At 44.8% G+C, this 12,373-nt stretch overlaps 1 protein-coding gene across 3 annotated transcripts; it reads left to right on the top strand.

Moving 5' to 3' along the window:
* Positions 1-1,011: 1,011 nt before the first annotated feature.
* pcdh18b (protocadherin 18b) lies at positions 1,012-11,574 on the top strand. Of its 3 annotated transcripts, none has more exons than XM_038699703.1 (4): positions 1,012-3,868; positions 4,302-4,390; positions 4,754-4,869; positions 10,068-11,574. In XM_038699703.1, exons 1-4 carry the CDS (start codon positions 1,445-1,447, stop codon positions 11,024-11,026), a joined length of 3,588 nt encoding a protein of 1,195 aa, XP_038555631.1. In that variant the 5' UTR covers positions 1,012-1,444; the 3' UTR covers positions 11,027-11,574. The 3 variants fall into 3 exon arrangements, with proteins under 3 accessions (XP_038555631.1, XP_038555630.1, XP_038555629.1); XM_038699702.1 differs by having other exon boundaries at positions 1,013-3,868; positions 4,335-4,390; positions 4,754-4,923; XM_038699701.1 differs by having other exon boundaries at positions 1,014-3,868; positions 4,754-4,923.
* Positions 11,575-12,373: the final 799 nt, after the last annotated feature.

Genomic DNA, 12,373 nt, shown 5'->3' on the forward strand with positions numbered 1-12,373 from the left:
AAAATAGAAATATTATATAAGCTCCCAAAAGAAAAGCAAGGCACTATTATGTTGATCAGATTATTAAACTGTGTAAACTGGCAAATAGTTTACTGTTGGATGGAATATTTGACCTATTTTGGTCTCAAGGTGGGCCCAGGTCACAGAGACTCATGGGCATATTTGGCTTCAGACATGTCAGGCCCCCTTACTTAAAGCTGGAACAAATTGCTCATGGGTCAGACAGAGAGGTAGATTGAGATCTAAGTGGCATAAGAATCATAAGTGGAGGGGTAGGTTGTGAATTAGTGTAGACCAGTCAGCACAAAAAGCAGAGAAAGGATAATTCAGGTACAAAGCAAAAGCCCCCAAAAGAAAATTAAGGCAATATTAGAGTAGTTGGATGATAAAGTTATGTAGGCTAGCTATGAGTTGGCTTTTGGATATGACAGACAAACAATGGCGAGATTATATTATATAGGCTCATAGTTTTGTTGTAAACTGTGCACCCCAGTCACAAAACCACCGCTGAGTGATGATCATGTCCTTCCTCTTGGAATTATTGCTCAGAGAGCGACAACTTCGCGTTTTAGGCACACATGACAAAAGACCCGAGTTGGCACACGTTGTGGATTGCAACCATAACAATGTAAGTCTGCCGCGGGTCAGTGTGTGGTTGTGTTAAAAGTGGCTGCGCCCAGAATAATTCCTTCTCTGGCCCATTGTTGTGGCACACTTTTAATACCGGGGTGTCCTCTGTGTTGAGGAGAGGGGGGGGGGCTGGAGCTACCATCAATAGTGCCTCCTGTGCTGCTTGGAGGAGGCCATTCTGGTGATTTAGGAGAAGGGGTGAGGGAGTAGAAGAGGGGGGAGTGTTTTTGTGTGGAAAAGAGACGCAGTTTGGGTGCGGGGCGGGCGGAGAGATTGTCTGGAGCGCACTGAGTAGAGCGCGCGCGCACACACACACGCGCACACACACACACACACACAAGGACTCCATCCTTCTCTCTCTCTCTCTCTCGCTCTCTCACTCACTCTCGCACAGAGTGGGAGAAAGCTGCGCCTTTTCTTTGCTTAGACACACTCACTCATTCACCGGCGCGCACACACGGGGCAACGGGCATATGTTGGTTTATGCAACAGAGCGATCTGCAAGGACAGCGCCGCGGTTTGCTTTTGTGTGCTGTTCATTTCCAAAAAAAGGAAAGTTTACTTATATATTTATCCATTTATTTATTTATTTTGTAATCTATTTTGCGGAGTTTTTGCGGACAGTGAGCAGCGGTAGGAGGATTTAACATGCCAGACGTCTGAGAATACATCTGTCCCCAACCCCCGATTTTTTCCACCTCTGTGGAAGTAATCGGCACACAGTGAGCGCACAGAAGATGGGGTCAAAAATGATCAAGTCCAAAGGAAATATTTTATTTCGGCACTACTCAAACTACTGCTTTTGGTCGCGCTTATGCACGGCGCCAGTGGTAAGACTTTGAAATATAAAGTTTACGAGGAGCAGAAAGTGGGCACTGTTATTGCACGGTTAAAGGAGGATGTAGCCGGGGTTTTAGCCAAACTACCGAGCTCCCTGACCTTTCGGTTCCGCGCAATGCAAAGAGGGAGCACGCCGTTCCTGTCTGTCCGGGAGGAGGACGGGGAGATCAGCATTGGCACCAAAATCGACCGTGAAAAGCTCTGTGAGAAAAACCTGAACTGCTCGATTGAATTCGACGTGGTCACACTCCCGACCGAGTACCTGCAGCTGTTCCATGTGGAAGTGGAAGTGCTGGACATTAACGACAACTCTCCGCACTTCTCCCGTGCCATCGTCCCCATTGAGATCTCCGAGAGCGCATCCGTGGGGACACGCGTCCCGCTGGATGGCGCCGTGGATTCCGACGTCGGGGAGAACTCCTTGCACACATACTCCCTGACACCAAATAACTTCTTTAAGATCGACGTGAGGACCAGGACGGACGGGGCCAAGTACGCAGAGCTGGTGGTGATGAGGGATTTGGATCGGGAGGTGCAGTCCAGCTACCAGCTGCAGCTCGTGGCCTCGGATAATGGTGTGCCCCCAAAGTCTGGCTCCACTTTGCTCAAGATAAGTATCTCTGATTCTAACGACAACAGCCCAGCCTTTGACGAGCAAGCTTATATCATCAATTTGCTGGAAAACTCTCCCCTTGGGACTCTTATCATTGATTTAAACGCCACAGATCCAGACGAGGGCACTAATGGGAAAATAGTCTACTCTTTCAGCAGTCATGTCTCTCCAAAGATTCTGGAAACATTTAAGATAAACCCAGAAAATGGCCACATTACTCTTATTAAAAAAGTGGACTATGAAAGCACTGCTTCCTATGAGCTGGATGTTCAGGCTCAGGACATGGGCCCTAATTCCATTCCTGGACTTTGCAAAATTGTGGTGAAAGTGGTAGATGTGAATGACAACAAACCAGAGATAAACATAAACCTGATGACGCCCGGTAAAGAGGAAGTGGCCTACATTTCAGAGGGCGCCCCTGTGGACACCTTCATAGCTCTGGTGCGTGTTGACGACAGCGACACTGGGCTCAACGGCGAGGTGGTGTGCAGGCTGCACGGCCACGGCCACTTCAGACTCCAGAAGACCTACGAGAAAAACTACATGATCCTCACCAATGTCTCGCTGGACAGGGAGAAGAGGTCAGAGTACAGTCTGACGGTCATAGCTGAGGACAGGGGCTCCCCCAGCCTCTCCACCATTAAACACTTCACCGTTCAGGTGCTGGATGAAAACGACAACCCTCCATCCTTTGAGAAGAGCCGCTACGAGGTCTTTAAATCAGAGAACAACTCTCCGGGAGCCTACCTGATGACCGTGGTGGCCTCTGATCCAGATCTTGGCACCAATGGCCAGGTCACCTACACCGTTTTAGAAGCTCTGGTCCAGGGGAGCCCCATCTCCACCTACGTCACCATTGACCCTTCTAATGGTGCCATCTACGCCTTACGCAGCTTTGACCACGAAGACGTCAGCCGGATCACTTTCACAGTTCAGGCACGTGACGGGGGAAACCCAGTACTCTTAACCAACACCACCGTCCTGCTGACTGTTTTGGATGAAAATGACAACCCACCCATCATCCACTCCCCCTCCCTCCGGAATCACACCGCTGAGCTGCCGGTGTGGAAGTATGCATCACCAGGTCAGCTGATCACTGTCCTTAAAGTCACAGACCGCGACACCGGCGCCAATGGAGAGGTGAGCTGCGCCATCGTCGGTGGCAACGAGGATGGTCTGTTTGTGATGGACGCACGGCGATGTGAGCTCAGGACTAACGCCAGCCTGGAGCAGGCTCCACGGGACGTGATGGAGATCAGGGTGGAAGTGCAGGACAGGGGCACCAGTAGGCTGTCCACAGGGGCCCTCTTCAGACTCTCACTACAGGAGAATATGGACATCCTCCCCCCTCTCTACCCCACCGGGTCCAGCCAGGCCCCACTGGATCTCTCCCTCATCGTAATCATCTCTCTGGGTGCTGTTTGCGCTCTGCTGCTCATCGTCATGGTGATGTTCGCCACTGCCCGCTGCAGCCGTGAGAAGAAAGATCCCAGACACAACTACAACTGCCGCGTGGCGGAGAACAGTTACCAGAACCACCCCAAGAAGCCCACCAGACAGATCCACAAGACGGACATCACCTTGGTCCCGACCGTCAATGGGACTCTGCCTGTCCGGGCCCACCCACGCTCCCCCTCCGCCTCCCCTACACCTGAGAGGGGTACCCTGGGGAGCAGGCAGAGCCATCATAGCCGGCAGTCCCTCAACAGCCTGGTGACCATCTCCTCCAATCATGTGCCAGAAAACTTTGCCCTGGAACTGGCCCATGCCACCCCTCCTGTAGAGGTAAGGCGATGGGATTCCAGTCCTTCCATGCTTGTAATTAGTTTTCTTTAAACCTAGATGCTCATCATGACTGTTGTTTGTGCTAAATGCTTTATTGATTTTAGGGATTGATTATGCATCTGTTAAAACAAAAAGAACAAACACACTTAATAGTTCTGGATCATTCACGTTTTTGTCTTATATTCAGTATAATCCATATATATTCTGTTACCTTTCATGTTTTTGTTAACCATCACATTTAGGAGCAAGTCACAAAGTCATGCCACCCCACTCCCCTAGCCTTTCCCCACAATGCCCTCCCCACCCACCCAACATTGTCTTGTGGCCTTGCTTGTTTTACTCCATTCATTTTCCCCTCTTCATTTTTTCCCTTTTATTTTTGTCTTTTTTCTTTCTTTTTTGTCTTTTTTTTTTGTTCCTCTTGGGATTGTAGCAAGTCTCACAGCTTCTGTCCATGCTCCATCAGGGCCAGTACCAGCCACGACCAAGCTTCAGAGGCAACAAATACACCAGGAGCTACAGGTAATGCACACACAAAATGACACTTTTTAAATCCTTTATTGTCAGACATGGACAGAACTAAGGTCAAAATGAAGGGACACTCGTCTGTACACCTCTATAATATTATAGTAAAACATTTCCACTCGATATTGTCTGTTGTCAGTACTTTCACATAGTCCCTTATATCCATATCCAGTAGCTTTTTGGTTTAGAGTCAAACTGTATGCTCAATAACTTCACATTTGCATAATTTTATGTAAAACCTCCTCTGCAGCGCGCTCTCTGCCTCTCTGTGCACCTTATTATCCATCAGTACCACGGCAACAATGATTAGCCAGTCCACCATGAGAAATGTATCAAATATCTTACTGTCTCTCTGTGCAGATACGCCCTGAATGAAATGGATAAGTTCAGTCTGAAGGACAGCGGGCGTGGAGACAGTGAAGCCGGGGACAGCGACTACGAACCTGGCAGGGAGTCACCCATGGATAGGCTCCTTGGTGAGGGCTTTACTGAGATATATGCCCCTGATGTCCAGCACAGAACGCATGCAGGTACACCCCTGGACCCCCATCCACAACACCCCACAGCCCTCCCTTCATATCCCATCATTCCCGTCCTGTCTCCTTAGCATCTAGGCCGAGTCCAAAGCGCAGTCTCTTCATCAGTTTTTACAGTGCAATTCAAGAAATCCTTATGTTATATTGTAGGTTTCCAAAACATGTTATATTGTAGCTGCTAAATTTTACAGGACATTTTTGAGCAATGATTGAACAATTTTTCATTATTGATTAATCTGACGATTACTTTGTCAAATAATGAATTACTAGATTACTTTGGAAATGTCAGAAAATAATGATAAATGCCCAGTTCCAAACCCCAAAATTTCCTACATGTTACATTTCGTATCATGTAAAATGGAGAAAAGCAGGACATCTTGACGTTTGCTGGAACCAGCAAATATTTTTTACTTGAATTGTTGCCAATTAGTTGTCGGTCAATTGACTAATTGAGTAATCAACTTATTGTTCAGCTCTAAAAAAAAATAACAGGATACATCTGCTCAGAATAGTTAATTAGTCCATCCATGTCACTAACTGGTTTCTTTAATCTTACAATATGGCTCAACTGGGCTAAACCAGAGTTTCTCAACCTTGGGGTAGCAACACCATCTAGAGGTCACCTGGTGAGTACAGACTGAGGCAGATTGCTTAGACTTACTGATGTTGAAGTGTGCAATATAGTTTTAATAAAGTAATTTTAAATTAGAAATCTTAAAGGATATCATCCTTTAAGCTGCTTTATGTACGATGAAAGAGTCCGTCCTACTATCCATACTGGACCTGAAGTGGTCCCTCTTGAGACTGTACCTTGGAGTTTCCTGGACTGTGTCCCTGGACATAAAGAGCGGGTCTCATACAGCTTATCATTAACTTTGAAAGATACCCACTTTCTATCACTCAGACTGCTAAAGTCTCACATTGGCTGCACCAGAACTTAAGAATGCATTTTATACAGAATGAGGACTGTGGAATTTGTCCCTCATCACTGGTGGAGTCAATCATCACGAGATCACTTTCAGGGCCACTGACCAAATTAACATTAAGACAAACTAATCTTTTAATTTCTGTATAATTACATGTGGAGCTTCCTGCATACTCAAAACAGAATGCAATCGGATGCCATACACAAATCCACATGACCGAGTAACATGCCAATTGCTGAGATCATTAGATTTTTGTGACCTATCATCAGGCCCCAACAGGTTGAGAAACCCTGGGTTGAGACATAGCGCCACAACTCACTATTCACCTGCTTTCGGTTTGCAAAACACTGCAATTTCTGCATGCTTTTTTGTTCTGCATTACAAGTGGATGCATGTGCATTGGCCCTGGAGGTTTGTGAATGATGCTGTACATACTCCACCACCAAGTTTCATCTCAGTGTCACTAAGTTCTTGAGATATCTCTCCAGATAGCTCAACTGATCCTCCTTTACCGTCACCCATCTCTTCTCCCTACTGTCACACTGCACGGAGTTTCCCCTCCTCTCCACAGTCGAGTTAAAAAGGAAGAACACTCGTTGAATGTTGATTGACCCCTACTGACTTTAAAATATTACCCACCTAGCATCAAATATCGGGCAAGTTTTACTGACTAGCTGAGTTGGAAACACTTGGTCACACACTCTAAAATTCCTCCGTCTCAGCTTGTCCTAACTAACGTCACACAGGTTTGCAAGCCGCCGCAGCTTCTTTTATCACTCCATCCGTCTCCTCCCAGCGCTCCCGCCCCTTTCCAGCCAGCTTCCCACACAGCCATCACTCGACACTGCATTTGAGCAACATCCCAATTAAAGTCGACCCAGACGGGCAGACAATCTCATCACTAACACCTCCTCCCTCCCTCCCTCCCTTCCTGCCTTCATAGCTTTGTGCAGGAGCTCAGCTCGTTAGTCATTCTCCTTTTTTCCCACCTTCAAGCCTTTACGTTCAGCCATCCAAACTGAAGCCCTCGTGCTTCTGTGATGAAAAGGAGGCATTTAATTGGCATGTGACGAATAGTTGCTATGGAGTCGGCACAGAGTTGCACTCGTGATTAAGCCCCGGAGAGCATAATTACATCTCAAATCTCACCTTTCTACCTCTGTATGTTCAGCCTGCCTCCCGCCCCCGTGTCCACTGCAGCATGGGTGATTTCACGCAGTGTTTAGTCAGTTCCCTGTCATTATGGCTGGATATGGTAGCCCTCCCCGCTCAAGGGAGAAACTGTTTGTAGCCTGTCTAGGTACACAGACAAGATTGTATACAGTATATTACCAGGGAATGCACCTTCAGGCTTAAAACACTGCAAAACCCATACTTAAATGCCTGAAGAACCCTTTCAGAAAACTAAGGAAGTTCTCCAAAACAACAGGATTAAAATAAATGTATGAAAACTAATTTGCTTATTAAAAAAACAGCAAGCTTTTTTGGGAAATAAACTTCTAAACACGTTCTCTCTGACATTGAGATGAGAACATCAGTACCACTCTCACGTCTGTGTGTGTTAGGTACAGAGCTGGAGTCAGGATGTGGTTTGGCTTAGCTTAGCACAAAGACAGAAGCAGAGGGGAACTGCTAGCCTGGCTCTGTCCAAACTTCAGAAAGCAGAATCTCTCAACCCATGCCATAGCCAGAGATATAGAGAGCAGTACTGGGTGGATGGATAAAATGTTTTTTTCTTTACTCAGACAGAACCAATTCTTATTCCCCCTCTTCCAGCCTGAATGCTAAGCTAGACATACCCTCAAACCCCATACTAACATATACATGAGATTGACATCAACCTTCTCATCTCACTCTTGAAAATTAAATGCATTAACCTATTTCCCGAAATGTTAAAGAATTCCTTTTACAAATCTGGGGGTATTTGGACTCTTCATAGCATAAAGGTCCAGGAGCCTCACCAAAAACCCACTGTTTAAAATGGCATCACACTTGAAATTTAAGACATTTTTCAGACCGAACGTCTCCTGCTTCGTCAGTGTTACAGATAGAAGTGGACCTCTTGTCCACAGTCACTGATGTACAGAAGGTCAGATTGCTGTGAACATTTTGTCTGTGATAACCTGAAAAATATTCTGTCAGCCTGACCCCATTCTCTTTGCATACTGAATGAACAGTGTTGTCACATACAGGCAGGCGTGACGGATTGCACGTACTGTACATACAGTGAAGGCTTTTTTCCCTTATAAATTGGTTAAAGGAGCACTCCAACAATTTTACATGTCAAAGTCTGTAAAGCCTGTGTCACAAGTTGGGTGCGTGGAGTTTGAAAGATGTGGGCAATTACCAGGCAGTGAGTGCTGTTGAGTTGCATTAAGGGAAGCGCAGGATCCAGTGTTAATGGAGCTTGAACAAAGGTTCTAAAAGTCAGGCTATCTCACCCCACCCACACTTTTTGCTTGCTCAATTTTGACCATTCTTTTTTTAATCTTTCTCCCACAACCCCTCAAACGTCATGGAACTGCAATACTAAATCGTTGGCATGTCCCTTTGAGTCTGTCCTCACAGTGTAGTCTACATCTCACTGCCAACAGTCCTCGTCTTCCCCTCTGCTCAGTAGATAGCAACACCCTCCTGCAGCTTCTTATCAGAGCTAATAGTAGAAATTGTTTTCTGATATAATTCGATAAAAGAAAAGCTCCTAAGTAAACAAGCACATAATTGGCAGCGAGCCATGTAGAGTTCTGAATAAAACTAGTTTGATAACTTAATTGGCAAGTAAATCAGTCAGTAAGTCAGCTAAACTGACATTACAGTCAGTCAGACAGGCAGGCAGTCTTTCAGTTAATGTTTGCCTAACACGTTCTTTTTTTCATTTTTACACAAAAATCAGTTGGGTTAAATCTTTCATTTTTCCCCTTTCATCAGCAGGGCAACCAGTCTGCTGCTGCCCCCGCACTGTTTTTTCCCCCTTCCAGTGCTCCAGTGCAAATGCACTTTTCATCTGCTCTAAGATGTATTATAAATGTTCCTTTCATGTTAATGAGGGGATAATGAAGTCCCTCAATAGTACGACTGAAAAGCGCCACACTCCTTTAATGAAGGCTTTAAGTTGGCATATTTGATTTGTCTAATTTATTCTTCAGAGATTTTCTATTTGAAGATTTAATATTGAAAAGATCGACTTGAAAGGGAAAAATGCAGGGCTTTTATGGGAGTTATTTTGAATGGGTAATAGGCATTGATCGGCCTTGCTGAATTGTCTCTCCGTTGTAAACACATTTGAAGGTACTCTAGCAGGCAGTGTTCCTGCAAGTTTCCAGAGACTCTTTTAGTATTATCTGCAAGATACATATAATATAAACACCATGGTGTATGTGACCACTCTCTTAGATATAAGGAACATGATAACCTAGGACTGTATGTTCAAAATGTCAACTTAAAATAAATAAATAATAAAAATAGCCTACTTTTAAGTGCTGACAATGTATTTTTAAGAATGTTAGCCTGAGCAGTAGGATACTGCCAAACCTGGTCCACCAAATATGGAGATCCATTATTTTCACTGGACAGCGACAGGAGTCTTTTTGGGTTTTATGACAATTTAAATCGGAGAGAATGTCTACTTACAGTTCTTGTCACAAGCTGTCACTTTCTTTACTTATATACTTGTGTAAGCTGCTGTTGTGTCATTGTAATCGCATATCTTTGGGTTTTGGACAATTTGGTTGGACAAAACAATACATAGGAAGACGTCAATTTTTGCTCTTGGACCTTGTGGTGTTTTAACTTTTGATAGACTAAATTATTTATTGACACAAAGAGCAATAATACAGTGCCAGTCCAGAGTTTTCCCCCTTTCAACACCAATGAGAAGGGCTGGGTATAATTCAGCTCTTTGATACCGGTAGAAACTGGGTCTAAACACAAGCAAAGAACTTTACCTGAATGAAAAGTCTTAAATTGACAGAATTGTGATTAAAGTCAGGAACTAACTGATCAAAGAATAGTTACAATAGAGTAAGAATCTGACCAGATATTCAGTGCGAGCATTCAGTACTTTGTCATTTTAATACTCGACGCCAACATTTTGGTTGGTATGAAAAACAAACTGAGGATTATTTTCCAGCTCTGTCCATCTCTGACTACAGTGACTACATGTGCAGCTCAGGATTCCTGATTACTCATGAGTATTTCTGTCTTTCTTCTCAGCTATGAGGCTATGCACAGAGGAGTGTCGTGTCCTGGGTCACTCAGATCAGTGCTGGATGCCCCCTCTGGCCTCCCCAGCCTCGTCCTCCTCCGACTACCGCAGCAACCTCTACATCCCTGGGGAAGAAGCCCGCCAAGCCACCGACATCTCCCAGGAAAAGACCCCCCAGCCCTGCTCTGACACTGGCCCCGCCCGGAACCAGAGCTTCTCCACTTTTGGCAAGGACCTGGGCGGTGAGGATGGTGGCGAAGAGGAGGGGGGAGAGGGCAGTCAGGGCGAAGCCAGAGATGAAGACCTGTGCGGGACCACGTCATTGCTGTCAGAGATGAGCAGTGTGTTCCAACGGTTGCTACCCCAGGGTCTGGACTCGTACGTCCAGGTCAATGAGAACCAGAAGGGAACTAGTCTGAGCGGGGTGGGCGTTCCCATGAGTGGATCTTTAGATCGCAGAAGGGGCCATCTACCAGGCAAGCCTAACCCCTCTGTTCACCAGCAGGGCGTGGCAGCCTGGGCAGCCAACACACACTTCCAGAACCCAGGCAGCAGCATCGGCCCATCTGGCCACCACCAGGCTGGCAGCTACCACACCCTGAAACCCAGCACCAAGCTCGGCTCCCAGAGCAGCAGCCACAAGGGCCTGCAAGCGCCCAAAAACAGCCCCCAAAACAGCGGCCACACCCCCAAAACTCACAGCAGCCCCATGCTCACGGCACTGGTCAGCCCCACTATGGTCCAGCCTTTGCCGCCCACGGTGCCAGTGTCGGTGCCACTCCCCGGGCCCTCGTCCAAGTGGTTGCCGGCCATGGAAGAGATCCCAGAGAACTACGAAGAGGACGATTTTGACTCAGTGCTCAGCCACCTTCAGGGCAAACGCAGTGACAGCCGACACGAGCTGGTAGACGCCAGCGAACTGGTGGCTGAGATCAACAAACTCTTACAGGATGTCCGACAGAGCTAGACTTCCTGTTTCTAATCCTCTTTATTTATTCACCACTCACTGACTGCTTCCTTTACTTCAGAATAAAAGTGAGGGACAGAAAGAAGGTCAGAAGAAAATCTGAAGTAAAAACAGACGGAAAATAAGACTTGCAGTTGTCTTTAAAGTTACATTTCTAATGTAATAATTGTGTTTTGTGAATGCTAAATATCCCAAAAAAATTGTTTGTAATTGCTGATTTGGTACACAATGTACACTATGTGACTGTATTTATCTTTGTATTTTAAAAATACATTTGTATACTTATATTTATAAAAAAAAAAGTGTATATAAACTTAATCAGAAGTCTATTTTTATATTTTAAATGCATGTTGAGTACAAAAGCGTTGAATCAAGACTTTGACATGCGATCGACATTCTACATATTTAAATTGTCTTTTTTATTGTGATTCTTTTTTATTTGTCACTATGAAATACGTATATACATGAATATATAAATGGACACTTGTCTTTGTGGATTATTGTGGGGCAGGCGCTACACAAATAAAAAACAATAATACATAAGTATATTCGAGTGTCTGTGTGTTAAGTTTTTATAAGTTTTGTTGAGAGGGTTCTATTTTATGTACTTTAGAAAAGTGACTAAATACTGTGAATAAAAAAAGTGAAGTAAGACGTGAAATAATACATAAAAAGTAAAACCGTTCCAGTAAATAATCATTACAAATACAGGCCGGATTCAATGCTACATAAATAAAGATTAAATGTTGTCTATTAACTGATCAACAGAAAATCAAGGCAAGTTTATTTGTATAGTACATTTCAACAACAAGGTAATTCAAAGTGCTTTACATAAAACATAACAGCAACAGGGAAATATAAAAAGTTTAAAAGCAACATAGGGAAATTGAAAAAATATACATTAAAATATAATAAAAGTTACAGTGCCGTGTATAATCAGGGTTAAAAGAGTTAAATGGAAAATAAAAACAGGCTGAGGGGTTGAGCAAATAACTGAGTTACAATTATTCTGAAAAGAGAATAAACAGAAGTACACTTAATCTACTCTCTCTAGCTAGTCTGTACTCGGGTCCAAAGCAATCTTTGTGTCCACTGAAACTCCAAAAACCCTCGGACACTACAGAGAAACCAGGACATGTCTGTCCGCAGGCCACTTTTGATCAAGTTATACTCTGGACCCACCTGCGTGTTTGCAAGTGGACAGAGGTTCCTGCAAATCACTCAGGCGTGAGATTTAAGACCACTTCCTTCACTCTGTTCAGTCTCACTCTCATTATCTTATTTTAAAAGAACTGACAGTTTCAGCAGACCTGCAGTTATCTGGGAGTTTGTTCCAGATATACGGAG

This window comes from Micropterus salmoides, unplaced genomic scaffold (assembly GCF_014851395.1).
Source record: "Micropterus salmoides isolate LMB-PRFRI ecotype aquatic unplaced genomic scaffold, ASM1485139v1 Ms_hic_scaffold_5, whole genome shotgun sequence".
Classification (NCBI taxonomy): domain Eukaryota; kingdom Metazoa; phylum Chordata; class Actinopteri; order Centrarchiformes; family Centrarchidae; genus Micropterus; species Micropterus salmoides.

Coding starts and splice junctions, on each gene's coding strand:
- pcdh18b (XM_038699701.1), top strand. CDS start 1,445: ATGCACGGCGCCAGTGGTAAGACTTTGAAATATAAAGTTTACGAGGAG. Junction 3,869..4,301: donor ATGCCACCCCTCCTGTAGAG/GTAAGGCGATGG, acceptor TTGGGATTGTAG/CAAGTCTCACAGCTTCTGTC. Junction 4,924..10,067: donor CCAGCACAGAACGCATGCAG/GTACACCCCTGG, acceptor CTTTCTTCTCAG/CTATGAGGCTATGCACAGAG.